At 46.6% G+C, this 27,672-nt stretch overlaps 1 protein-coding gene across 1 annotated transcript in view; it reads left to right on the forward strand.

Moving 5' to 3' along the window:
• The window catches only part of mlphb (melanophilin b), a 31,949-nt gene extending 10,264 nt beyond the window's left edge, over positions 1 to 21,685 (forward strand). The window contains exons 5-16 of the mRNA XM_086219520.1: positions 2,229 to 2,270; positions 2,359 to 2,556; positions 2,773 to 2,828; positions 4,186 to 4,278; positions 4,962 to 5,028; positions 5,240 to 5,475; positions 14,383 to 14,466; positions 15,960 to 16,256; positions 16,706 to 16,855; positions 16,952 to 17,020; positions 18,206 to 18,254; positions 20,371 to 21,685. Coding sequence (XP_086075646.1) covers positions 2,229 to 2,270; positions 2,359 to 2,556; positions 2,773 to 2,828; positions 4,186 to 4,278; positions 4,962 to 5,028; positions 5,240 to 5,475; positions 14,383 to 14,466; positions 15,960 to 16,256; positions 16,706 to 16,855; positions 16,952 to 17,020; positions 18,206 to 18,254; positions 20,371 to 20,417 — 1,388 coding nt within the window. The 3' untranslated portion in view covers positions 20,418 to 21,685. The remainder of the gene's footprint in view (positions 1 to 2,228; positions 2,271 to 2,358; positions 2,557 to 2,772; positions 2,829 to 4,185; positions 4,279 to 4,961; positions 5,029 to 5,239; positions 5,476 to 14,382; positions 14,467 to 15,959; positions 16,257 to 16,705; positions 16,856 to 16,951; positions 17,021 to 18,205; positions 18,255 to 20,370) is intronic.
• Positions 21,686 to 27,672: the final 5,987 nt, after the last annotated feature.

Raw genomic sequence — 27,672 nt, forward strand, 5'->3', positions numbered from 1 at the left:
TCCTTAATTAAGTCTGAATTCTTGCTTGTGTTGAACGTTGCCTTGGACAAAAGCGTCTGCTAAATGAAACTGGAGAATTGTAGAATTGTAGGATTGTAGAATTGTAGGCACCATCTTTCATCTGCAGGTGTAGAAAATAATTATTTAGGGAGGATAATTTATGTACATTAAAATGATGTAAAGGCCAAGCTGCACGTCACTACTTTAGTAGTACTACAACTCTGATGCTCGCCTCAGACTTCAGAGTCTGCTTGTTTATATCCGTCAAGTCATCCTGAATAAATAAATCTGTACTCTTAACTGCCTCCTGGGTCCCTCTGGGGGGACCGGTTTGTCCATCTCCAAGACAACAGGCAGATGAAAGCAGTTGTCAATCGTTCCTTTGTCCAGAGTGAAAAGGGGATTATAGAACCTTTAGGTCCGACCACTGAAGCATTCTGGCTGCTCCTGTTGGCTCACACAGAACAAAAATATTGTATGTTAATGTTTTCCTTTCATTTTCCTCCCATCAGGCTGAGAGAGCCTTCATTCTAGTGACACTGAGTCCACATCAGTGGACGGCCAAATCTGTCTGCAGGCTTTAATCTCTTCCATCTTTCCTGTTTTTTTTTTCCTGGTTCTGGCTCCTCACAGCTGTTGTTGTAATCTTGGATACAGTTTGGAACCGGGTCTTGCAAAAACAGGTTTTTGCCCTGTAGACTGTCTGCCTGGTGGGACTCGCTGGGAGCGTTGCCTGCTGGACCTCCGGACACACCAGGTCCCCAGATCATAATGTGCTGACAAGACCTGTTTATGTTTGTGGGCTGTGTTTAAATTCTGATGTAGTGACAGTAAAACCTTTTCCAGCTCTTCACTTTTGGATTGGCCATTGCTCCAGGCCACACCCCCATTATATAAAACAAGTTTCCCTCTTACACCTTGATCTGAGGTGAGTGCCATCGTACGCAGCAGATCTGCAAGTGAGATCATCGTATCCTGAGATCAATGAATCAATGGAGGAGACAGCTGGACTTCTGGTCCTGCTTATACTGAGTCACCCTCGAGGATTTTGGGAAAGGATTCAGAGTGAGTCGGCTGGCTGGCTCAGCCCAGCGGGCCTTGTGATCATCCAGTCACATGTCTTCCATTCAGCCTGGAACTGAGGGATGGGGGGTGGGGGGGCAGCAAACTTTAGTTTCTCATGTTTTCTAGTGTGCACAGATGCAAGTTGTTGTGATGAAACATGGCAATAAATCTGCATATTAACAGATCCATTATGTTTAGAATGAGCAGCTGTTCATCCTGTGTCCACAATGCTGGACTGAGTTCAACTTGCATGACTGTACACCACATTCCTGTGCCGACTTTCTACTGTATGTGCTCTGCTGTGGTCCGCCTGGCCCCCAAAGCTCAGAGGGTGTCAGTCTATGATTCATCCATTTCACGCTGGCTTTTCGTTCACTTCAATTGTCTAAAAAAGGAGTTTAAGTCAGTTGGTTTGCTCCACCTCTGGCTCCTCACTTTAATGTTGCTCCTTCTGATCGTACTTTGATGTAGAAACTGAGAATCCCCTGCATTCCTCTGAGCTTTTTATGATGGTTCATGACGTTAATCGTCTTTATCGTCACTGTTCAGAGAAACAGAGAAGAGAAGCTTGTTAATTAGGGCAGCTTCTTTGTGATGCTGTAGTCCAGCAGGAAGTGGTCATCTCCTGGTTCCTCCACCAACAGGAAGTGGTCATCTCTTGGTTCCTCCACCAACAGGAAGTGGTCATCTCTTGGCCCCTCCCCCAGCAGCCAATAGGATCGCTCCATGTGATTGTGGTGATTGAACCAGCAAATCAGCTCTGGTGAACAAAAGTTGATGATCTTCCAGGTTCAGTTCATCAGGATCATCTTCACTGATGAACCCTCTGATGATGCTGGAAGCCTGGATGCTACGTTAGCAGTGCTAAGCTAACGTTAGCCTATGAAGGAGCTACACCAGGGTCACATGACTTCAAGGTCACCACCACTGAGCTTCAGGCTTCTTCTGATCTCTGCAGCCACTGTAGTCTGTTGAACGTGGTATTACTGATGTAATAAATGTTGTAGAATAAAGGGTTGAAACCTCTTCAGCTCCTGTGAACCACAGCTCTGGTTTCAAGCATTTAACAAAACTTGGCGGCATGAACTTGGTGGTCAACACTGAGAACTAATTCCTGGGATTCAGGACTCATTCCTGCACCTCTTGTCTTCTCTCTTTTCCAGATAAACATGAATCTGACGCTCAGAGCATGCCGGAGGATCACGGTGAGTAGATTCGTTGAACTGTTCATCAGGAAAGTTGAGTGCTCATTTTGTTTGCCAGAGGAGACGTCTGCTCTGACTGTCATTACAGCAGGAGCTCATGTCCCGTTGCCTGGAGTGAGCGGAGACAGTCGTTGCAGCACTGGGCAGGGGTTTTTCTCAGGGGAGAGTAAAGACCGTGGCTCTGATGCTGGTTTCAGTCAAGCCAGCTTTGTTTTGCCAGAAAAAAATGAAGACAATCTGACAATGGTTGCAGCACGGGAAGAGTTTTCATTCCCTGTTGCTAATGGTGAGTGATGACCACTCTTCTGACACATGAGCAGACTGGAGGCCTGTTCTTAACGCTCGTTTATTTCACCGTGCCAGTCAAATGTCTCGGATTAGAGGGTCGAACAAAAGGATTTACAGGCCCGTTTGGGTTCCAGACTGTTGTCTCCATAAAACGATGCTTCACTGGACTGTATGATCGCAGGTATCTCTGTAACGCTCACATCTTCTTTTCCAGCCGTCGAATACGAGGAACACCACACAAGCGCCACAGATTCCCAACAGTACAAAGGGGTATGGAAATTTCCGTCTTCATCGGTGCATGCTGTCCTTTCACCGCCTTGTTCTCGTTCCTTGTGCTGTTCTTCAAACAGCTGTCTAATATTCGTTTGCTGGGAATCTTGCTGCTACGTTTTAAGTAACATTTGAGGAGTATTTGGCCAGCAGAGGGCGTTCTAGTGATACGCCAGTAAGGAGATGTGAGTGTTTGGCCCTCACCTTACACGTTTGTGGTTTCTTAAATGAAGGTGTGTTTGTGATGTGAATCTGAGTGTCCGTTCAGATGGGAAACAGACGAACGTTACTGAGGTCAGGGATGAGCTCCCTCTGTTAACAACATGCTCCACACAAGTTGTCATTCTGATCTTGAGCAGACACAGAATTCCCTGACAGGTGACCATTAACGCGACTCATGGTGAACTGGCACCAGCTGCAGTGTTCTGTGGGAAATTCCAGGCTGTCATGCAACGCTGCACAAATAGAAAAGTCACAACAAAGTGGAAATGGCTGGGATTAGTGAATCCATGTCCGCCGGTTCACTGAGGCCATCAGTCACCTATCACATGCACTACCAGTGCGTTTGGTTTTGTGTTTTTTCCTTGACAAATGTAGGGTTTCTTGACAGGTGCTACACAAATCCAAATAGCTTTGTATCATCATAGTTACAGAAACTTGACAGGAGCAACTGTTTGTGCTTCAGCCCCGCAACAAATTGCAAAGTTTTCAATTTCCCCAATAAATCAAAGAGTCTCCCCCAGTGCCATTTGAAACACCTCACTGGTCCTTCTCAAGAAAACTCTACTATGGGCTGGTCGAGTCACAGCAGGAGTTGATGGAAGCTGTGATGGCACACGAGGCTTCACCATGACGCTGCAGTGCCACCAAATACAACAGCAGTCCTCCAACAGAAGCAACGTGATGCATGAACACAGTAATTGTGGTTTTAATGACTCACATAATGGTTCTTAATTGATTGGTGGCTGAGTTTTTCAGGATCTACTGTCACTCTAGACCAGGGGTGGGCAACCATGTGCCATGGAGGGCCGTGTGTGTGCAGGTGTTCCTTCCAACCCAACACTTTAACAGGTGATCTCACTGATGAACACTCCTCTGTGGCTGAAGGTGTGTTCATCAGCGAGATCACCTGTTAAAGTGTTGGGTTGGAAGGAACACCTGCACACACACGGCCCTCCATGGCACATGATTGCCCTCCCCTGCTCTAGACAAACGAGTGTTTCATTCTAAAGAGGTTAATTGTGATGGTGAATGTCGAAGGCTGAAGACTTTTTTTCCTCTCTTGGGTTTTACATGTTTTCATTGGCTTTCTACCTTTCTTCTGTTGCTGTTGGTGTTTCTTTACTGCTCTCCAAAGATGAAGAAGACCAAAAGGCGTCTAACTGTCGACCCTGTTGACTTTGATCTGGACCCTGACTACACCATCCAATCAAGAGGACACTCAGCCCAGGTAGAAGGCGGGCCACCACACGACCAGCATCTCCTCAGACTAAACTCATCTGCATGTCTTCACACAAGGACTCCTCTGTTTCATGCTTCTTTTCCTTCTTTGCCTTCTCATTCAGTGCCAGACATTGTCTGGTTTGGCAGGTCAACAACATATTAGTGCTGAGCTTTGTCATTATTCACTCTTGTATTTGGACACAATGCAGCCATTGTTTACTTCCAGATGTTGGAGTGCACACGCTGTTATTTCTAGACTATATTCTACCAAAAGAGACCAAAGTAGTGTGAAACAATGGCTGTGTGGGGTACGAAGAGGTCCAGCACTCACGCCTCCTGTTCCAAGTGTGCAAGAGAACCTACGGTGGCCTGGATGGTCATTCCTCATTTGTTAAAACTTGGCTTCCCAAGCTTCTCACAAGACAAACAGTTAGTTAATGCTCTATTGTTCCAAATGCAGGTCAACCGAGAGGGGATTTTAGAGTCAGAGTAAACACCAACAATTTCAAATGATATACTGTCTGTACCTGTATGCCCAGCGGAGGCTGCGCAGCCAGCAGCAAACATGGAAGCTACGTTCCCCCAATTCCAATAGCTAATCAAACATCCTGTCAGCACTCACTGATCAGCCAGAACCATGAATCAGTCGACCTCTAATTTTAAGCCTCTCTTTTTCATCCCATTTTGGAGGAGCAACCCAAAGAACTGGACTTCGATACAGACGTTGGGCTTGAGCTTGGACTGACGCCACAGCAAGGTAACGTAAGCAGAACATAAGTCAAGAATGCAGACAAAGGTAGACCTTCAAGTAAAAATATTTTTCTTAGAATCTTAACACTTGAAAAAAATTGACCTGCATTATTCTGTTGTTCTACAAAAGCAAAAAGGAATTATTTTTTGATCGAGCTTTTTTTGGGCCATTCAGTTCACCCAGTTGAGTCATCCCGGTCCTGACCTTCTTGTTCCAGATGACCTTGTGTACTCGGACTACCGCAGTCTCCCATCCCGCTCCATCTCCCAGCTCAGCTACTCGTCATGTGGCAGTGGAAGTGCTGGAGGCCATCGAGGCGGCTATTTGCCTGGACCCGAAGACTCAGAGGAAGAGGAAGACTTGGGCCATCACTACCCGGTGTACCACGCTAACCAGGGCCCCTGCAACCACGCTTCCCAGGGGAGGCGGAACTCACCCAACCCTCCTCCACAGGTCATCTGTCATTCATTATATAAAATCATTGCAATACATTCCAGACGCTCCCTCATCCAGCTTTAATGTTTGTGCGGATCATGAGAAGCGGTGGACATAAACACTCATTAGAGATCAGAAGTGTAGTGGTCATGGTCCACCTTCTTAAATCCCTACGGATGTCTGGTCTGATATTAATCAGCTATAATAATGGAAACACAACACACGTTGCTTCATTAAAGTTGAATGTTGTGTTTTTCCTTGGCACCGCAGCAAAGGTTCTGGGGCCGAGACACTAAAACCAATGAAACTCTTAATTTTTTAAAAAACTGACTTGTCTGAAGAGGACAAACTAAACAAAATGTAGAATAATCCTATTAATATCCTCATCTTGAATTTAAAGGTGTAGAAAACAGAAGGACTCAGCTCATCTTTTCTCAGCCATGTTGAAAAGCTCTCGTGCCTGAGTGAGGTTTCCAGCAGACTGATGTCAGCGTCACCGTCTCTGCCGCTGCTGTCTGTGCTGGTGCTCGTGGGGTCTGGTGTTTTCTCCCTAATGGGTTCCACTTCAGATTAGACACTCAGCGGTCCATGTTTGCATATTTTTAAGCTTGTGTCACTGAAGCTGACATAGCGAGACAGCGAGCGGGAGACGCAGCCGTCCTGTGTTGCATCCGTGCTTTCAGGTTTTCAGCACGTGCAGGATCCTCCATGCCTGCTCAGTGTCTTGCTGCAGCAACCTCTGGACCCCTCCTATCCAAAACCACGGTTTCAAGGTCCATCAGTTTAAAAAAAGTGACGTCGTCTCATGCCAAGTCCAGTCGGAACAGACAGTGAGAACATCTTTTCTGAAGTGATATTGAGTTTATTTCTTCAATTGCAGCAGTAACAGCTGTTCTTTCTTCTAACGTTACCACTGCCACTTCCAAAGATGCCATTTTCTGCCTCTCTGTTATGCCAGTAGCGTCATCAACTGTAAGAGCCAATCGGTTGGCAGAAGAGCAGAAGAATGTGGTTCTGATTGGGCCGATTACTTTCTAATTTCTCATGGTGGCCCTAGATAGGATCCAGAGATCCAGATGGAGCTGCAGAGCTCCAGACATGGACACTCTCACCAGGATCAAACTGTCCTTCATCATCAATGCTAGATTTGCAGGAATTGATTAAATGATGTGCAACGCTGCACTGAAATTCAGGCTCTGAATATATAGTATTTTCAATTATGAAAATAAACACCAGGTTTCAACCAAAAGAAGGAGCGGTGCAGCTTCATTTTAATGCTGAAAGCAGCAGCAGATGTTGCTGGCTGACTCTGCCCACCTGCTAGCTTTCACTCCAGCCACCTTGATTTTACTGGCATCTCCAGCATGGCCATGATCGGCACGGTGGGGGGAGATGGAGCTGATAGTTGATAGCTCCTCCTTTGTCTTGTCAACCCCAGAGGCATGCTAGCATGTGTGAAGCTGCAGCGCTAACGTCCACGTCACCTTGACATGAACTGTGTGCCGATGCAATCCAGTTAGCTAATCTGGTTGAGCTTGCTTCCTATAATGCACCTCAATTCACAGCAAGACGGAAGGCAGGGACGGCTCCCCTGCGAGGAATAAACACCAGACAGTATTCAGTATTCAGTCCTGCTGCTTTCACCAGAGACGGACAAATCTAAGATAATTAATGTGAGCACGATGACACTGTTTAGTTTATAGTCACATTCCTGATTTTTCCCTGCAAAGTTTTGTCCAAGCATGCTGACATGGAGGGTTGTTGGGAGCGAGATCAGAGTGAGGTCTGACATCAGGCTCCATTTATGATGTACAACCCTGGAAGCATTAATGGAGCGGCCGCTGTTTGGATCACGCAGGATCAGTATAAACCAGGCTTTGTTCACCATGAGTGTCTTTGATCAGGCTGCTTTCAAACCTCTGCATGTGTCTCTCAGTTATGAGCCAATTTAGACAAAAAAGCTCCTATGAGGAGAGTTCAGAAAGGATTGTTAGTAGAAACTGAAAAGAATATTCATTCGCGGAGCGCCAACCAATGTTGGGCAGAAAAAACCCCACTGATGACTGACGTGCAACCACAACAGTGCCTGAAAAAAGAGCCTTCCTACGTTCACTGGGCACCAATTTTCTACCAATATGACTGAAAGTTAGTCAGCGAATTTCTTAAACCAAAATCTCACTCCATCAAAAAATATATAACACTGTCCAAAAAAAATGATTAAAAAAAAAACAAGTGGGAGGCACCAGAGCGCTCTCTACTGGACACACTACGTTACACCATGTTTTTGAATCACCACAGTCATTTTCCCCTGCATTTTATGTGCTTTTAACAAAGTTTTTCATATCGGGGCTTGTCTAAAATCAGGGTGTATCCGTGATACGCCATGATAGGCTGATAACGGTCGATGCATCACCCGCCTGAATAGTGAGCAGGTCAGTCGCAGACGCAGCCCAGAACAGGAGAACGCTCACTGTGGTGGCTACCTGTAAACCTCCTTTAACCACCCTTGCAGGATGTAACATTTCCGTACTCGCGCTCTCCAAAAGGCAATTTCAATTAAAAGAAGGCAAGGCGAATGTAAAGTTAAACAAAAAAAAGACGATTTATTCCAAGGCAAAAATCCACAATACAAAATAAAAACCATTCCAAAAGCTATCTTTTTTGTTATGCCTTTCTAGCTGCAGTCAGAAAATTGATTGCTCCCCGTCCTGCTCAGTAAAACCCCTTTTTTTTTTTTTTTTGGCGCACATGCCCTTAATCCACATTTTACGTCAAAAACAACACTTTACGACAGAAGAATAAATTTCCGTTAAGAAGACGAACTAATGGAGCAAGATAGTTATCTGAACTACTAAATCATAAAAGGCAAATACATTACGTACACACAATAAAATATTCTCCAAATTAATACAAAATATAACAAAGCCCATTTTCTCTATGGCTCTAACACTCACGTTTGTCGTTCTTTTTAAGTTGCGCCCCCCCTTATAGAGCTGATGCATTCTGTATTTGCGGCTAAATGATTTTGCACAGTTCCATGCTCATGTTGTTTACGTGCTAACGTCATGGCGACTGCATCGACAGACATGCCCAGACTTCATGAGGAAACAAAAATGGTGAGGAGAAGCAAAGCGCCAAAGGAACAGAGCTGGAACTCTCAGGACCAGACAAACACCACGATTGTGAGGCTCCCAGCATAGCCGTATTTACAACCCTCTAAAACGTGAATTATCTTTCAAAATCCAGCGAGAGACCTAGAATGTCAACATTTTTTAGGGAAAAAGTATCACGATATTGATATTTTTCCCAGCCCTGACATGTCACTGCAGAGAAAACACAGCTCTTCTGAAAGAAACCTTTGGGGAGAAGATTCTTCTCCAACAAGTGCAGAGCCAGAAAAGCAGACGGAGCGCTTCTCTCTTCTCTGGTGCACTGTGGGTCTCCATCGGTCAGCTGACTGCTAGTTAGCTTAAAGCTAGTGGGGCAGCAGAGAACGACATCTCAGGAGACGTCAGATACACTTTAAAATAACGACGTCTCTGGATCTTCAACAGCATTTTCACATCGACTGCTGAAAACAACGTAGGTACGGCAATGGAGAAAAGCGTATTTCTGCTCTGACACAATGGACAACAAACGTCTCTCCCTCATAGCTGGCATGAATTATGGCCACTTAGGTGGAGCAGGACTCTGGTACTGTGCACGATGTCTGCTGTGGTATATTTCCACCTTCTGTATCCGTCCTGGTGAGTTTGTCTCACAGCTGGACAACATGAAAGGCACATGAACAGGATACAGGAGACAACCAAGCCAAACATGCGGCTGTCCATCATCAACCAGCTGTGACGATTCCCATTCGCTGCTGAATCCCTTTTAACTCGATGGTTTCTGTGATTTTTGACTTGGAAAACATCCACGTCAGCAAGTGAGCTTAAAATTCAAGTGACGCAGGTCAATGGTTATGTATGTGGGACGAGCCGTCATGCACAGACTGAGCAGGCTCAATGTTTAACATACAGATGAGCGAGAAATAGAAGGGAAATGTGAATAAACAGACAAACAGAAGAAGGACAGAGGCCTCGAGGGCTCGCTACATGTTCTGCTGACAGTAATGTGAATCAGATGCCGTCACAGTCACCAGATAACAATGCAAGTGAACACAGATGGGACGCTGACGCGTTCAACAGCAGCAGTACGTCAACCACATCAAATGTGAAGCCTCCAAACTTTGAAGAGCCCGTGAGGAGGAGTGGGCCCACATCTTGGTCATAGAGACTCAGCAGTCAGAACCAAGCGGTGAATTGGATTCGACTGGCAGGTGCGAGGTGCGGACGGAACTTTGGTACTGGTCAATGACAGTTGGGCTTCTCATTTGGACAAAAGTGAGGCCACAATTAAAAAACAGGTGGACTGTGAATGATTTCCTGAGAAATGCAACATCCCCTGAAACTTGAGTCCAGGTGCTGTTATTTCCTCATAAATACGTATTTCTGGTCAAGATGTGGAGCTCGGCAGGATTTTTGATGGAGGTGAACATGGACAGCACCCTTGCATGTCGGCGCCCAGGAGTCACACGGGATGAGCTGGTCTAACGTCTGGTTAGCGCCCTGCTAATGAAGGTGGATGAATCCTTTTTTTTGAAACATTGAGCAGCTTTCTACTCTCTCCAAATCTTGTCAGAGCAAATTCCACCATTTATCCACCGTTTTAGACGTTTCTTTCAGAAAGCTGCCGGCAGCGCATCACATGACTGATGGGGGAGGGGCATATAAGTCTGGGAATGCATTTTCATTGCATACAAAATTAGCATACACCCCTGGGTGCAAGATGAGACCTCAAATGTTTTAATTGTTTTTACAAGAAGTGAAAAGAAAAGGATTTTGATCAAAACTGATTTGTTTGCCTACAAGTCAGCCAGTGAGGCCCCGCCCCTCTACGTCCAGCCCGTTCTCCTTAACGCTGTATTTCTAGACTGCCATGGGGGAGTCTCTTCAAGTTAGGCTCAAAATAGGAACTGAGGATGAACTGAAAAGATTTTGGCAGTCAAAGGTCAAAGGTCACTGTGACAGACAGTGTTGACATGACGTATATGTAAGATATCAGCTTGGTAAGAACTGCGATTAAATTATGAAAGTTTCTTGTACTTCACATTTTCATGAAGAAAAGCTGTGTAGCTTAGTTAGAGGAAGAATTCCCAACACTGCATCTGTTGTGGTTGCATGTGTGGTTTCAACCCTCTCCAAGGAAACTATCAATTACTGTGAAATCAGATTCTGGAAAGAGGTGATTGAGCTGGGAGCTCTGATTCTGCTGAGATCATGTGAGAGTGCGTGAACGTAATCGAGTGGGAAACAAATTAAAGACCATCTGTGTTTGAGAGATTTTCTCTTTTGATTTGTTCAGCGTGAGTGAAATTGATCTCTTATGACATCCTGTTCCTCACATGCTCCTTCCAGCAGTACCACGTAAACCATCAAGCGTCCTGCTTTCAAGAAAGTGTCTACATCTTTACATGCTCTCAGGGTTCAGACGTCATAAGTCAGCAAGTCCGGGGGCTCATCCTGCCGGGGGGCTGCTCTGATTTGTCAGACATTTTTCCTGTCTTGTTCGTCCAAACAAATGAAAGCATGAAGTGTGTACACATCAGCGCGGGCCTGTGCAGTTCATCATCTCTGGGGTCCTTCGTTTGTTATCATGCACATTTCTCATTTCATGGACTCCTAACTCCTAACTCCGAGTACAACTGCAAGGAACCTTGGGGTCATTTTTGACCAGGACCTTTCCTTCAGCTCCCACATAAAGCATGTGACTAGGACCGCCTTCTTCCATCTGCGAAGTATCGCTAAGATTAGGAACATCCTTTCCCAGAGTGATGCTGAAAAACTGGTGCATGCATTCATCACTTCTCGGCTGGACTACTGCAACTCTCTCCTGTCAGGATGTCCTAAATACTCTCTAAAGAGTCTCCAGCTGGTCCAGAACGCTGCAGCGAGGGTTCTGACGGGAGTTAAGAAGAGAGAACACATCTCTCCACTTTAGCTTCTCTCCACTGGCTTCCTGTAGGATCTACAATCGACTTCAAAATCCTTCTGCTGACTCATCAGGCTCTCAATGATAAAGCTCCATCCTCTCTGAAAGAGCTCATTAGTCCCTACTGTCCCACCAGAGCACTCCGCTCCCAGAATGCAGGTCTTTTAGTGATTCCCAGTATCAATAAAAACAGACTGGGAGGTAGAGCCTTTAGTTACCGGGCTCCTTTACTGTGGAACCAGCATCTCTCCATGGGTCAGAGAGGCAGACACTTTAACTACGTTTAAGTCCAGGCTTAAGACCTTCCTCTATGACAGAGCCTTCAGTTAGGACTGGTTCAGGTAGCAATGAACCATTGATAGCTATGCTGCTACAGGCTGAGACTGCTGGGGGACACATCAGGTTACATGGAGCCCTTCCCTCCTCTCCCCCTCTCTCCTCCTCTCCTCCCTGCACATTTTTGGAACTGTCACTATCACTACTTGTTGCACTTTGTAGTTTGGCCTTGGTGTCTCGCAGTCTCTCTGTGTTTCCACAGATCCACCAGAGCCCCAACCGCCGCCTGCATCGCCCCCCCCCCCCTTTATTCCCTATTGTTACACCGGCCTGCGCTCCCCTTCCATGAACCAGTCTACCATCCAGTCCCCCATCAAGCTGGCTTGCTCTCCCTGCCTCCCCTCCCATGAACCAGTCTACCATCCAGTCCCCCATCAAGCTGGCTTGCTCTCCCTGCCTCCCCTCCCATGAACCAGTCTACCATCCAGTCTCCCATCAAGCTGGCTTGCTCTCCCTGCCTCCCCTTCCATGAACCAGTCTACCATCCAGTCTCCCATCAAGCTGGCTTGCTCTCCCTGCCTCCCCTTCCATGAACCAGTCTACCATCCAGTCCCCCATCAAGCTGGCTTGCTCTCCCTGCCTCCCCTTCCATGAACCAGTCTACCATCCAGTCTCCCATCAAGCTGGCTTGCTCTCCCTGCCTCCCCTTCCATGAACCAGTCTACCATCCAGTCCCCCATCAAGCTGGCTTGCTCTCCCTGCCTCCCCTTCCATGAACCAGTCTACCATCCAGTCCCCCATCAAGCTGGCTTGCTCTCCCTGCCTCCCCTCCCATGAACCAGTCTACCATCCAGTCCCCCATCAAGCTGGCTTGCTCTCCCTGCCTCCCCTCCCATGAACCAGTCTACCATCCAGTCCCCCATCAAGCTGGCTTGCTCTCCCTGCCTCCCCTCCCATGAACCAGTCTACCATCCAGTCCCCCATCAAGCTGGCTTGCTCTCCCTGCCTCCCCTCCCATGAACCAGTCTACCATCCAGTCCCCCATCAAGCTGGCTTGCTCTCCCTGCCTCCCCTCCCATGAACCAGTCTACCATCCAGTCCCCCATCAAGCTGGCTTGCTCTCCCTGCCTCCCCAACCAGAAGCTCCTTCTTCAACTGTTATTAACATTTCCATGTTTCCCACATTCTGCATTGTAAACTGTTGTCTTGTCTGTACCAACATCTCCTGCACGTCTGTCCCTCCTGGTGAGGGATCTTCCTCCCCTCCTCACCCTGAGGTTTCTCAGATTTTTCCCTGTTAAAAGGTTTTCTATGGAGTTTTTCCTCAGTCAATGTGAGGGTCTGAGGGCAGAGGATGTTGTTATGATGCCATGAAGCCTGGAGACAAACTGGAGGGGAAAACGGGCTCTACAAATAAAATTGCCTTGCCTTGCGCTTCCTGGGCTTCAGCTCGAGATGGTGCATCCTAAACAGGGGAAGTGCAGTTTGAGGAGGAGGTCTAAGCCTGTGGCGCCAGTGAGGCTTCGGGGGCCATCCAAAACTAGCTGAACCGCTAACGTCCTTCCAACTGAGAGGCCCTCAAACTCAGTTTGTAAAGGAAGCACCAATGTGTTTTTTTCATAATTCAGTTCCTGTAATCAAAAGATTAAGGTTGATACATTGATAAGTAACTCTCAGGTAATGAGCTAACGTTAGCCTGCTGGTTGATGTTGGCTAACATGCCAATGTCACAGGCATGCATACGGAACATCTTCCCATCATCCTTTGAGTCCAGTTCCAACCCAAGGTGGAACGCTATTTGCTCCTGTGTTTTTTATGTCTTTGAAACCAGTAAATGGCGTTGCATTAGCCGCGCAACTAATTCATGTCACAGCTGCCAAGTACAACAAGGACAGCTATCGGCCAATCAGGAATTAACTTGTTTATAAACCACCTTGGGACTGGAGACCCCTCCATCAAATTGGCCTCCGTCAGGCTCGCAGGTTGTATCTGAGCCCAGGTCGGTCATTTTAGCGGCAGTTAGCGGGCACTTAAGCAACAAGAAGGCTTTAAAGCTCTCAGTAAACTCCACAAATCCCTGAGACTTGAGGCAGAGCAGCCAGAGGACATCGCACAGAAAATGTCTTCATAAAATATCATCCAGTTCAACCCCCAGAAATGTGTCTTTTTGTGTGGGTAACTGGTGAGGCCCTGCCACCAGAAACACTCCACTCCAGCTGCATTCTGGCAGGAAATCTCTGTGTACTAACAGTTAAACTTGCTGATGAGGAGGTGCAGCGGCTCTGCCATAAATTTAACTACATGTTTAATACGGTACTGACTGTACAGTCGCGAGCAGCGGTGCTGAGTTAGACTTCATGAGAGTGGAAGCATTTAACTCACTTCATTCCAACGCCAACGCAGACGACAACCTCGATAATGAGCATAAAACAGAAGTATCGTGACACCTCGGTGAAAGCACTGACGGCGGAGCTCTGGTATGGGGATGATTCCACTTGTGTCATTGTGAGCGTCTGATATGGAACAAGTACTACAGAGTACTATGTATGCTTGGCTAGCTCTCTGTCAGGGTACTGTGTTGTGTCTTTACCTTGCAATACTTTCTCTGTTTTTCCTCAGATCTCTGACCTGGACAGACGCATGTCAGCCATTGAGAGTCTCTTGAACCGCTTGGAGCAGAAGGTCACTCCCACCTACGACCAGGTAAACATGACACCACACCAAGTCTAACACCTCTGCAAAGGCTTCTCAGTGGTTGTTGTTGTTGTTTATTTTTTGTTTGTGTTTTGTTGTGCAAATGCTGCAGACTCAAGAACAACAATCCATACTGATCTAGACAAAGCACTTTAAATATGATGAAGAGCGAGGTCCTTGACCTGGGGCAGGTTCACAAATACAGACTTTGACTATGGTTAGATGGGTGTTTCTCAGCCTCTGGTCAGGGGCCCGTGGACTGGCTGCACGTGCCTGCTAATGGGCTGCAAAACGCTTTCAAGCTGAAACTCATTTTAATCGGGGAAATTATTTTATTTTATGAAAGAACTTAGATCTAAGTTTAAATTCAAGCCATAAAAAATAAATTCCATTGAGTCTGTAAAGATCCACTATTCACAAATCGTGAGTTTGAGGGCACCAACAAAAGACTGCAGTCTATGACCTGAAGAACTGAAGAGGTTTAAGAACCTGTTTGCTTCATCACGTCAGGAGGTCTCAGGGCTCCTGCCCGGACAAAGCAGTGGTGCTGTTGGGTTTCTTTCAAAGACGAATCAGCCTAAATAATGTGGGACTCAAAAAGCCCCAGCCCAGTGCAGGTATGACCCCACCGTTGACTTGTTAAAATAAATCAGCCTCAGTTTTTTTCCATTCAAAAAAACCCCCAAGAAAGTGAAGAGAGTTCTACAGTGTGTTAAACTATAAAACTCCTCCCCACAGTTTCAGACCTGCAGTGGAGGTGAGAAGCTATGGCTTCACTTCTGCGAACTCATCAGCTGGGCTCCGTTTCCTCAGGCAAACGCTGCGGTTTACTCCCAACAGGCTTCTGCACACTCCTAAAACTCCTTCCTTCACAATGTTGTTAACAAACCACAAATTATGTGCCATGTTTGGCTTTTTTTTTTGTCAGTTGGAGCCAGTGGTTGGAAGGTGTCAGTGATTATCCCACAGTAGGTATGAGGTTGGGTGGTGAAATATTTAGGCTTAAAAGAGGTCAGTCTTTGCTTTTGAAATTAAATAGATTTTATTGTCATCAGCCATTCCAAAACGTACGGCTTGTGTCATTTTAGAGCCACTATGTGACAAAATGTCAGCACAAGGTACTGTACTTCCTGACGTTTGTGCTCTGGGTGAAGTAAGAACCGAACCACAGAAGGAGAGAAGATGACCCAGAGGTCTGTGAGGGTCATGAGATTTTGTGGGTGAGGAAACATCTTGATCTCTGTTGCCCTCAATTGTGATAGTTGGCATTCGTCCCACCCCTCCTCCACTGTGATTGGATGACTGGGTAACAGTCAAAATTGAACATTTTTCAACTTCAAAAAAACTGAGAAAACGAATGCCGAGTGGAAAAGACTCAGTCACGCTGCTGGTGTTTGAAACGCAGTGTAAAAATGCAGCACTCCGGTTGAGAAGACTTAAAAAGATGGCGGCCCAAAGAATGTCATCCAATCAAAACCCATAATCACAACTGGTTCTTACAGACCGACGCCCTTCAGATCCCAGACCGAAGCTCTCCTCTTCCTCTGTGGGAGGAAGCCGACTTAGAGGAGCAGCAACTCAGAAGAAAGCTGCATGAGCTGACGGGCAACATTAGCGACCACAGTCTGACCTCTGACGAGGACGAGTCCAACAGGTCCATGTCCTTCCAGGAGATCCCAGCAGCCAGGAGCCAAGAAGATGTCAGGCTGACCAGGATACCTTCCCGACCCACATCTAGAACAGGCATCGTGGTCTCCAGATTGGATGAGAAGCAGCCTCAGCAGACTGACAGTCACAAGGTATTGATGTCAGGGTTACATAACCTAAACCTCAGCAGAAGAAACATTCTGTATCCACTCACAAGCGTTTATCGCTTCACTCCATGCCAGAGAGTTAATCAGAAACATCCACGCTGCACATCCAGTTTGTTGCCTATGGCAGGCTCTTAAAAAAAGGTCCATGACAGTCCACATCATCTCTGCAGGGAGCCAGTTTAGGCACAGACTGTAGTCATAAATCATATTGCTGACTGTTGATATTTCCTCAGATTTTATGAAGCAGGGAATGAATTAGAAAACAAAGTTGCCTGGGTTGTTTTCACAGGCCTTTTCTCCACCAGAGTAACAGATCTGTGAGGGCTTTTTGAGCAATGTTGGTTGAGTTGCATCACTTTACAGTAGGACTTGTTGTCCTTGCTGTCCCTCTGCCAGTGTACTGAATATCCTCTTCTGGCATATTTCTTTTGCAGACAAGCCATTCAGCAGAGAGCCTGGAGAAGAAGTGGCTCCCCCTAGAGGAGGGGTCCAAGGCCAGCTTCAAAGGCTCAACAGCTTTACTCGTTGAGCTGGAGGACAAGGTCGCCCAGGCAGCTGCTAGTCTCCACAGTGCCCAGAGTGAGGTGAGGAACACAGCAGGCTCAGCTCATCTGAGGTCGGCCAATGAGTTTTAATCTCTTGAGACAAAAACAGAACGAGGGTTTCTCTTTTGTCTCAAGGTTTCTTTCATAGAGAACAGGATTGCTGCTCTGAACGCTGCTGGCATGCCAGTGGATAGAAGAAGAAAGGTAACCACAGTGACACCTATTTCTTCGTCTCACTCGAAAGCTTTGATAAGACAGGACTATCTCTCCAAAAAGCTGTCTGTAAGAAATACAAATGTGCTTCACTGATCCTGCCTCAGCATCCTCAAGCTGTCATCAAATGAATACAAATACAAATCAAGCCGCTTGCTGCACCAAGAGGACTGGCGGCCGGTCTGGTCTCAAACTAAGATGCTTGTTGCTGGAATTCCCAGTCCGACCTGCAGACAGCGGCGCCGCCATTGAGGTTTACGCATTCCTCTGGGGATAAACCTAATGAGCAAATGTAACTTCTGAAGCACTACGCTTCCTCTTCCTGCCATCACGTGTGAACATCATCATCATCATCATCATCAATGGGGACACATGGCATTCCTCTGGCAGTCAGATGATGTCATCATTTCCATATTGACCAAACTCATAAAGACGGGGAAGAACGTCTTTTTGGCTCCAAAGCCTCAACTCAACTCCCAAGTCTGAATGTTTTCTTCCATATGCATCACATTCGACATCACAAATCCTGTCAACAAAACAGCAGCAGCTTGGGCTTGTAGACGATCGTTGGTCGCTGTAGAAGCAGCAGCGTGGAGGACAGTGACAGGCTTCTAGTCCCAGTTTTAGTTTTGGCTGTTCTTGACACTCACACTGACTGAACCATTTCAGAGCGTCGCTCTATCTGGAACCCAGATGTTGAGACGTCACTGGAGGAGGCGACACATTTTCATTCCTCCATGTTTATTGTTCTCAGTGGAGGGCCGCCCACTCAAATACGTGCCCAAGATTGGAGGTACCAGCCGCCAATCACTGCACTCGCACGATTTCAGCCTCGTCATCCATGCAGATTGGAGCTAATGACCGTGTTGCCATGAGTGAACTCTGATTAAACCCGGTCGAATTGCAGACAATCCAGATGTCAGCAGGTGTCAGCAGGTTTTTTTAGCCAGTGTAGAAGAGGCTCTATTGAGGACCAGCTGGTGCAGCCTGCCCTAGACCACGTCTTGCTGTTTGAATCAGTCCAATATTGAACAAGAGGGACATTTTGTCAGTCTAAATCTATGCTGAGGCCAGTCAGTCACTCATAAATCTGTCTATGCTGATTGGACATTTCTCACAACCTGACTTTTACCCTGTTTTTCTGTCGTCTCTCTCTCTCTTTTTGGTGTCTTGCAGTCTGCAATCCCCATCCAGGCAAGGAGACTTTCCCAGAACTTTCCCACAAGTAAGTGACTCACTGCTACCCTCGAGCCGGGTCCCAAGGGCCTCCCCCTGACTCAGACCATCTTTGACTGGTTAAACTCAGAGAACATAACGATCTATTTCATCATCTGTATTCAGTCAGATGAACACTGGGTTCTATTTTTGTTTGGGGTGAATGTGCCTCTCATTTGTAGGAGCACAATCCCCTTTGGTGTATTGTGCAATTTATAGGAAAATTTGCTGGAACTTAGGTGTGGGCCATCAAGATGGTGGAGTTGCGTTGGACTTCTGACCAGCAGGAGTAGCGTACTTCAATACTTTTCTGATAACGTGGTTGTTACAGGCTGCTACATGAAGCAGCTTCTGCTAACACCAATGAATCTCCATGAGTTTATCTTGCCCTTTCCACGCAGAAGTGGACCACAAAAAGTCCAGTGATTTTACTCAAACTACCAGTGTACAGGAAACCACGAGGATTTGGACCCATTTATATTTGTTTGGTCCAACCTGCATCTTCTTATACTCGCTGGTGAAAGATTGAAATAGTAGCCATCATGACAGGAAGTAGTAAAGTCATTTAAAAAAATGAGCAAGCAAACTTTGGTGAACTCCACATTGCAGAAATGAAGATACAAGTCCAGTCATATGGAATGTTTCTCTGGAGAAGCCGATGCTAAAATCCAAGTCTAACAAACAGCCGGTAAGAGGGTCCATGACTGTGTTCGTGGTTATTATCATGCACACGCGAAAACACTGACACAAGAACTCAGCTTTATATCTGATAATGAAATTCAAGAAAATGCAGTTAAAAGAGAATGACAGCGTTCCCGTCACTCCTCAGCTGATGAGTAGCAGGTGGTATGAAATTAAGCTGCCACCTCTCTGCAGTTGCTTGATGGCCGCGTCTTGTAATTACACACGTTTGGTAAAAAGTTCAGATTTATTCTAACCGTTCTGTGTCGGGTCCAAAAACTGAAAACACCATTTCCAAAGCAGAAGCTGGCACCTTCTAAGCGCCAGTGGCCCTGAAGGTTTCTTCAATCTGACATCTGAACTGTTCTTCTTTTGAGGCTGTAAAATATGGGTGAATGTAGTTGCTGTATGTTTCCAGACCAGGTGGACAGGTTTGTGAGGAACTCCCAGTACAGGGGCTCCCTGACTCAGAGGAACCCAGGGGCCAAGCCCAAGACCAGGGCCACCTGTGCGGTATGACCCGGCTCTGTGGTGCCGGGGACAGTCAAGAGTTCATTTCAAATACTATCAGCTTCCATTGGGAGAAAAGCAGCAGCCACTTTAAAACTCAAGTCTATAGAAATGAACAAGATGAGGGATGTGAGCGAGACGGTCTGTCACGCACCGGGGACGGATGCAGTGATACTCAGGAGCACATTACTGAGTACCGACTATCGTTTAGCTGCCATGCAAGAACCTGTCCAGAAAATAACCCTCAAACTCTCGTTTTACCAAGACCGTACTGGTGCTACCTGGCTGCTAGCTTCAGTGCTACCTGGCTGCTAGCTTCAGTGCTACCTGAACAAACGCCCATCCCTTTAAGAAAAGAGTTGCTTTTCTGTTTGATCTGCTGATGGAAATGAACTCTTCTCCAAAGCCATTTGCACTGCAGGCCTTGATGCCCGGTTCTGAATTTATGCCTTTGTATCTGCCCCCCCCCCCCCAACAACTTTTTACATTAACTCTTCAAGTGACCTTTATCCTAAACCGGCGTTTACACATTCATGATATGTATCTGATCTGTTCCACGTGAGAATTGGGCACCAGGCTGTGTAAACGTGGTTGCTAGCGGTCGGGTCTAATCAAGCTTGTGGTGGTTTGAAAGCGCTTCTGCAGTAATATCATGATCAAATTGTGCCTCCAGTGTGCTTTGTGTGTGTGATTGATCAGTTTGATTGTGGTTCTTGACTCTTTCTAACCTCAAATCTCGTCATTTAGAGTTCAGCTCAGTAGGGACGACCCAAAGCTTCTGTAGTTGCTGGAATCCAGACATGCTGTTGTGCACCTCCTGATCTCTGCTGATTCTTTCTGAATTATTTTATCAATCACTCAGTGCATGGGACAGTGGATCGCAAACATCAAAGGAGCAGTCAATGAGTTTGTCTTTGTTTCTCCTTGTCCTGCAGAAACCAGTCATGACTCCAAGCTCATGAGGAGGACCAGCCTGCTGTGACTGATTTGTTTTAGTTTAAAATCATTAGACGTTAGCAGGAATATATTGAAGCTGTCAGCTGATATTTGAAATGTGTCCTTGTGGTGTTATTTTCCTGAGACACCAACAGCCCTGGGAGCAGCCCGGTGGGCTCAGTGACGCCGCTCCCTCCCCGATGTGTCTGCTGCTCTGAGAAGGTCTGACTGTTTCTGAGATGTTGCTCAGGGTCTGAACTTCAGTGCAGGAACTGAGCACAACTGACGAGCTCCCACAAACAGCGGTGCATTTTAACCTGTGACATGAGCATTTAATCAGCGCTAACTAAGAGTTATTATTTGGTTCAGCAGCTCTGTGACGAGCCACAGATGAGTGTCTGACTCACTGACAAGAACACTGATCTTCACGTGCTTCATGCTTTATTTCAGTGCAAATGAAAGCATCTGCTCAGATGAACTTTAGATGCCAAGTGTGCTTGATCCCACCAGCACCACAGCCCCCATCTAGAGAGCTTTATCAAGCAGGATGCTACATAACCTGCTCTGCGTTCCTTTGAGCGCGCACACAGGCAGGATCAGGGAACACACAGGTCCCCCTTCATGTGCAGAGGCAAGCGTCTCCAGCCAGCCATCGCGATGTCAGGGCTCAGGGACACAAACATGGACTGCAGGTTGTCTCCTCCATCTGAATGTGAGCCCACGAACAAGAAAAGACAAGATCCTGATGGGGCGAATGTACACAGCCTTGCTAAGAATGCTTTCACAGTCCCCCCACCTCGTGTGACATCACACAACTTTGAACCTTTCCTCGCTCTATTTTCAGTCTCTTTCGCACCATCTTGCTGTAATAACAGAATTTCTCGAGCACCGGATGAATAAAGTTTATCTTATCTTATCAGCCATGCTGGTCTCTCCGAGAGGAAACGCCTGATTGAACACCGATTATTCTTCCTTGATTTAGTTTCCAAAAACGTGGCCTGGCCGTTTCGTCAGCTGGAAGCAGAACTGGTATTTTACACTGTTTGCTGTCGTGTGTTTGACGATTATGACTTTCAAAAGAAGAACTACGATTGAAAGTTGTGAGCTGACGCGAGAGCATGCATGCATGTTATGACACTTCAAAGATATTTAGATTGTCAGTCTTGTTCATCTTGACTTTACTTTGTCTATAAACGGATGACTTTTTACTATTCAGGACAACTACACTTGAAGGTGATGTTCTACGACTAACATTAAGTCTTGTTCCATCTAATCTACTTTGTTTGATTTTAGCATGATTTTTAGAATAAAAAAAAGTTGGCAGGATTTGAGCTTATTTTTTTCCTGCATTATTTTTTCTCATGTAGAGGGAGATGACAAATACAGACACTTGCAACCACGAGACAAAGGACTTCAGGACCAGAGCAGCGACATGCAGCCACTGGTGTTTAGCACCTCAGCGTCAGGGGTGACACTCAGAAGCGTCACGTTGTACAGAAGCGCATTGTTTTCACTGAAGAGAATCAATGAACAGGAACACTTTTCATTCCTTTTTATTTCCAGGTTCATGCGACATGCTCCTGTTGGCTTTTGAAACACTGAACCTTACTTTTTAAAAACAGCAGTTATTTTGCTTCACTCATATTTGTCCGTCTTGTTCGTCTCTGAAATAAAAACTACGTGCAGGATGAGACGGACAGTTTTCCACGACCCGTTCTGCTCATTCCTCGACAGATAAGCTGCAGCTGAACGTCACTCCTCAAACATCCTCAGTGTTTGGACAAGTGGAGTCGCCAGCAGCTCATCACAGCCGCTTCACTTATCAGCTACCGTCGGTTGTCAGACCTCCACGGTCCAACCAGGCATCAATGCCGCCTGGTGCATGGCAGGAGGGTTCTGACCTGTGGAACGTTTTGGCCAAGAGGTTGTGAGGAGAAATGACCATCTGGCCTCTGGCACAAGAGCAGTTTAGACCAGCAGCTGGTCGTCATGCTGGGGTGACAGGGAAGCCGTTTGGTTCCCACACTTTGGGGGTTGGAGCTTCATAACAGAACACCTCGGTTTCTGAATGAGAATCTGATCTCATGTATTCAGGAGGCAGAATAACTGACATAGATGATGAGGGGGAGCAGTTAAACGTCATGTAGGTCCAGCAAAAAAGCAGAATCCAATGAAAACAGGTAAAACTGAAGCTTCAAGAAGAATGGAAAGTTCATCAACCACAAAATGAGTGAGGTCACAGCGCAGCATGAGGAGACCCTGAGTGGCGCTGACCAGTCTGTGACTGCTGATCCAGCTGAGGCTGAGCGGGAACTTGAAAACAATTCAATGAGCTGCAAAAATAAGCAAAACCTAAATAGAAGACATCAACCAAGGTGACAACTTGACCTGGAACAGAAAGAGAGATGTGACAAAGAGGAGGGAAACCAAAAGAGACGATCCAACAACGGCTTCAGACCGGTGGATGGTGGAGGTTCAGTTCTACATCAGATCCACCAGTAAACACCGGACCGGTGGATGGTGGAGGTTCAGTTCTACATCAGATCCACCAGTAAACACCAGACTGGTGGATGGTGGAGGTTCAGTTCTACATCAGATCCACCAGTAAACACCGGACCGGTGGATGGTGGAGGTTCAGTTCTACATCAGATCCACCAGTAAACACCGGACCGGTGGATGGTGGAGGTTCAGTTCTACATCAGATCCACCGGTAAACACCAGACCGGTGGATGTTGGAGGTTCAGTTCTACATCAGATCCACCAGTAAACACCGGACCGGTGGATGGTGGAGGTTCAGTTCTACATCAGATCCACCAGTAACACCGGACCGGTGGATGGTGGAAGTTCAGTTCTACATCAGATCCACCAGTAAACACCAGACCGGTGGATGGTGGAGGTTCAGTTCTACATCAGATCCATCAGTAAACACCGGACCGGTGGATGGTGGAGGTTCAGTTCTACATCAGATCCACCGGTAAACACCGGACCGGTGGATGGTGGAGGTTCAGTTCTACATCAGATCCACCAGTAACACCGGACCGGTGGATGGTGGAAGTTCAGTTCTACATCAGATCCACCAGTAAACACCAGACCGGTGGATGGTGGAGGTTCAGTTCTACATCAGATCCACCGGTAAACACCAGACCGGTGGATGGTGGAGGTTCAGTTCTACATCAGATCCACCGGTAAACACCAGACCGGTGGATGGTGGAGGTTCAGTTCTACATCAGATCCACCAGTAAACACCAGACCGGTGGATGGTGGAGGTTCAGTTCTACATCAGATCCACCAGTAAACACCAGACCGGTGGATGGTGGAGGTTCAGTTCTAGCATGCTAACTTCATTAGCATGGACTGAGTATCACAGTTTACCAGTTGATTTACATTCCGACATTCCCAATGTTTGGATAGAATCAGAGGACATGAGTCCCCTGTGGAAGGCAGCTGGTGTGGGCGGCCCTCACAGCCTCACTGACTCACCGTCGCTGCCTCCATGGAGGGACAGTTAGTTTGCATGACAGTGACTCAGAGCTCAGTTTTGCCAAAAAATAAACAAAGCTCTTCAGCCACTTTGACATGAGAACAAGCCTGTCCAAGAAGCAGACAGCACTCATAGTCACGACAAAGTTCACATGGATGTGAGGCCATGCTGAGCCGCCTGAATGTAACTGAGAACAGAATACAGTTTTCTTCTTGTAGGTCAAGATAAGCAGTAGATTGTAGATGAATCGTAGGAATCTTAAAACCAGAAGTAAACACAAAGGCATCTCTGGCCAGTTGGCAGGTTGCATTTCTTACAAAACAAAACTTTGATGGAATTCACAAGCATTGCTGTGTATGAGCCAGGAGAGGTTGTTAGCCAGCGCCGAGGTGGTTCTCAGCTCTCATGAACCCCATCTTTTTATGGAGTGCGGAGGTCTCCCATGACAACAGCCTTGGAGCAGGGAACGCATGGAGGAAGAAACTGGGCAGGGAGTAAATGAGTGAAAACTGTTTTCCTTACAAAGACAAACAGCTGCCTGGAGGCTCTCACCGGAGCTCCGTGATCCCTCCCGGCTGGAACCCCGAGCCTGACTCTGCTCCCAGTATCACCAGTGCTGGTGGCAGCAGGATGCTGATAGAACCAGTTCTGACGCTATATCACAAATGTTTTTACAGTTCAGTCATTTGTGAGTTTTAATCCTTTTTTTTTTTCTTTTTTTTTTGCACGTGTGTGCGTTTTGTGCCGGCTTCCCGGTCCGGTGACAGTTGACCCCGCCATTACACGTCACGTGACACTGTCAACCAATTAGAGGCGTTTCAGGAAGTCGCGTCAGGAGGAAGTCGTCTGACTCTCAGAGTCTGGTTACAAATTTGTGTTTCAGGAGGGTTCTCATGATGTGAGCCCGATGGCTGTTCCGTTCAGCCACATCCCTCAAAGTTGCTCTCTTTCATGACTCTCTTTAACTCCACAGGAGTTTTTATTTGTCTTTGGCTCTTTGGCTTCTGTTTCTTCTTATTAATTTGTTGAAGATTCTTCCATATCTTGAATGTGTTTTGGACTCATTCTCCTCATCTGGCCTCTGTCATCGGTGTATTCTATTTTCTCGCTCTCACTTGATGTTCTTGTGTCATGTCTCTCGCTTGCAACCCGTTCTGTTTTATTGCCCTGTGAGAACTTTGTAACATCAGTTCTGAAAAGTGAAATATAAATGAGATTTTTTTATTATTACTGTTGTCACCCATAAGAACAAACCATGATGTCATATGGCAGGGGAACCTGGCGGATCCCCATAGATTCATAGAAAGTGACTGACATTATTTCATTTGTTATTTTCTCTCTGATGACTAAAGTAGTTTGTTTAGATGAGGTTCACTTGACAGCTGCCACATGTAGAGCAGCAGAACTGAAGGTTGTTGTTTTTATAAACAGGATTTATACGAACATCCAGATTGTTCCTAGTTTACTGTTTTTCATCACTGTCACTGGTTCTTTGTTTCAGAGAGGCATCTAAATAAGGACCAGACACACACACACACACACACACACACACACACACACACACACACACACACACACACACACAGAAGCTTGGTCTAAGCACACTGAAGGAGAATTTATCACCTATGATCTCAGCAACGTTTTCAATCACTGAGGAATAGAAAGCGCTCAGCTGGAGACATCCAGCAGACAAAGACGTGAGTGTTTGGAGGAACCCAGAGAGAACAACAGTCAGGTAGAGCGTCCCTCTTCAAAGCCGATCATACTGAAGATTAGAGATTCTATTCGTCCAATTTTGTAAAGCACAAGCTCAAGCACTCTGCAAAAGCACGCTCCAGAACGTTCTGTTGTTCAGAACTGTTAACCACAACTGCAGACACAGAAACCAAATATGCTCATTGTCCATTTATTTTAGAGACAAGCAGAGAGGGACCCTTCTCCCAGTGTGGGGCTCCAGACCCCCGCCAGCTGGATGACAGCTAGTTAGTTTAGCTAGGCAGCCGGAAGAGCGACTGCTGCTACGAATCATGAGGAGGAGGAGGATTCCTGCTGGACACACCAGCATCCTGGACGTGAGCTAGCTGATGCTAACACTTCCACCCTCTACCAGCCATGGGGCGAAGCTAACTAGCCTGGACGTGAGCTAGCTGATGCTAACACTTCCACCCTCTACCAGCCATGGGGCTAAGCTAACTAGCCTAGACCTGAGCTAGCTGGTGCTAACACATCCCACCCACGACCAGCCATTGGGCTAAGCTAACTAGCCTGGACCTGAGCTAGCTGGTGCTAACACCTCCCACCCACTACCAACCATTGGGCTAAGCTAACTAGCCTGGACCTGAACTAGCTGGTGCTCACACTTCCCACCCACTACCAGCTATTGGGCTAAGCTGACTGGCCTGGACCTGAACTAGCTGATGCTAACACTTCCTACCTACTACCAGCTATTGGGCTAAGCTGACTGGCCTGGACCTGAGCTAGCTGATGCTAACACTTCCACCCTCTACCAGCCATGGGGCTAAGCTAACTAGCCTGGACCTGAGCTAGCTGATGCTAACACTTCCCACCTACTACCAGCTATTGGGCTAAGCTGACTGGCCTGGACCTGAGCTAGCTGATGCTAACACTTCCCACCTACTACCAGCTATTGGGCTAAGCTGACTGGCCTGGACCTGAACTAGCTGATGCTAACACTTCCCACCCACTACCAGCCATTGGGCTAAGCTAACTAACCTGGACCTGAACTAGCTGATGCTAACACGTCCCACCAGTGACGAGCAGTCAGCCTCACCTGACATCATGGAAAGAGTAAAGAAAAAAAAACTTGAAAGAAAAATATGTTCAATTTTTTGAGTGATTTCAGTTATTTTCCATTTATCTCCACCAGTTTTAGATTATTTTGGACTCAAAATTGCCAAATTTCCACATTTAGCGTTGAAATACTGAGCACTGTGGACTCAAGACCTGTGATGGCGCAGCAGCCCGCCAAGCCTCACCATGGATTACACAACACCCGGCTGTCTCATGTATGAAGTTTTTAAACTGTTCAAACACTTTAACTCTATGGATTAAATTTCCATAGTTTTTAGCTGATATAATGTAATGTATCTGTCATGTGCCGAGAATTCATTAAACGGCTGGGAAGAGGCGCTCGGTGAGGCACGCAGTTCTCAAGCCTCACTGTAGGGGGCACTCGTGATCCCGGGGATGCTGACGCGAACGCAACCATGCGAGAGAACAAGTGACAGTTAGCTAGCTAATGAGCAAGTGCGCTGCACCAGTTTGGGTGTTCTTCCCAGAATGTCCATGGAGGAGGATTACATTCGAACTCAGACAGTTTTCTAAATTAGACTTTCAGTCGAAGCAGGATGGAATGATTAACGGCAGACCACCGCCGGAGCTCCGTCGCTTGACTCCGACGACGGGACAGACCCGCTCTTGTCAAACGGAGTGGTTCACACCATAGGAACGGCTGTGCGGATGCAAAACAAGAAACCGCCTTTTCTGCTTTTCTCAACTTCTGACAATGTCTGAACTCAGACGGTAAGACCATAATAACGTTTGTTTGTTTTTTTTAATGAAAAAACTAAATAAAAAATTAAATCCGCTTTTTGTGTGCTACAGTTTGTATTTGTAAAGAATGCTGATATGAGACTTAAAACATAACCTGCCAACTGTTGCCAATCGCATGGGGTACACTGGGGTTTATATGTTTGTAAGTCTGACCAATGACGTCAGTGCCTCACCAGCCATGAACCTCACCCCACCTCACTGCTTCCCACCCACGACCAGACATGGGGCTAAGCTAGCTGGTGCTAAC

Source organism: Aulostomus chinensis, chromosome 12 (genome assembly GCF_037954235.1).
Source record: "Aulostomus chinensis isolate RoL2024-O1b breed Wild chromosome 12, RoL_Achi_v1.0, whole genome shotgun sequence".
Taxonomy (NCBI): domain Eukaryota; kingdom Metazoa; phylum Chordata; class Actinopteri; order Syngnathiformes; family Aulostomidae; genus Aulostomus; species Aulostomus chinensis.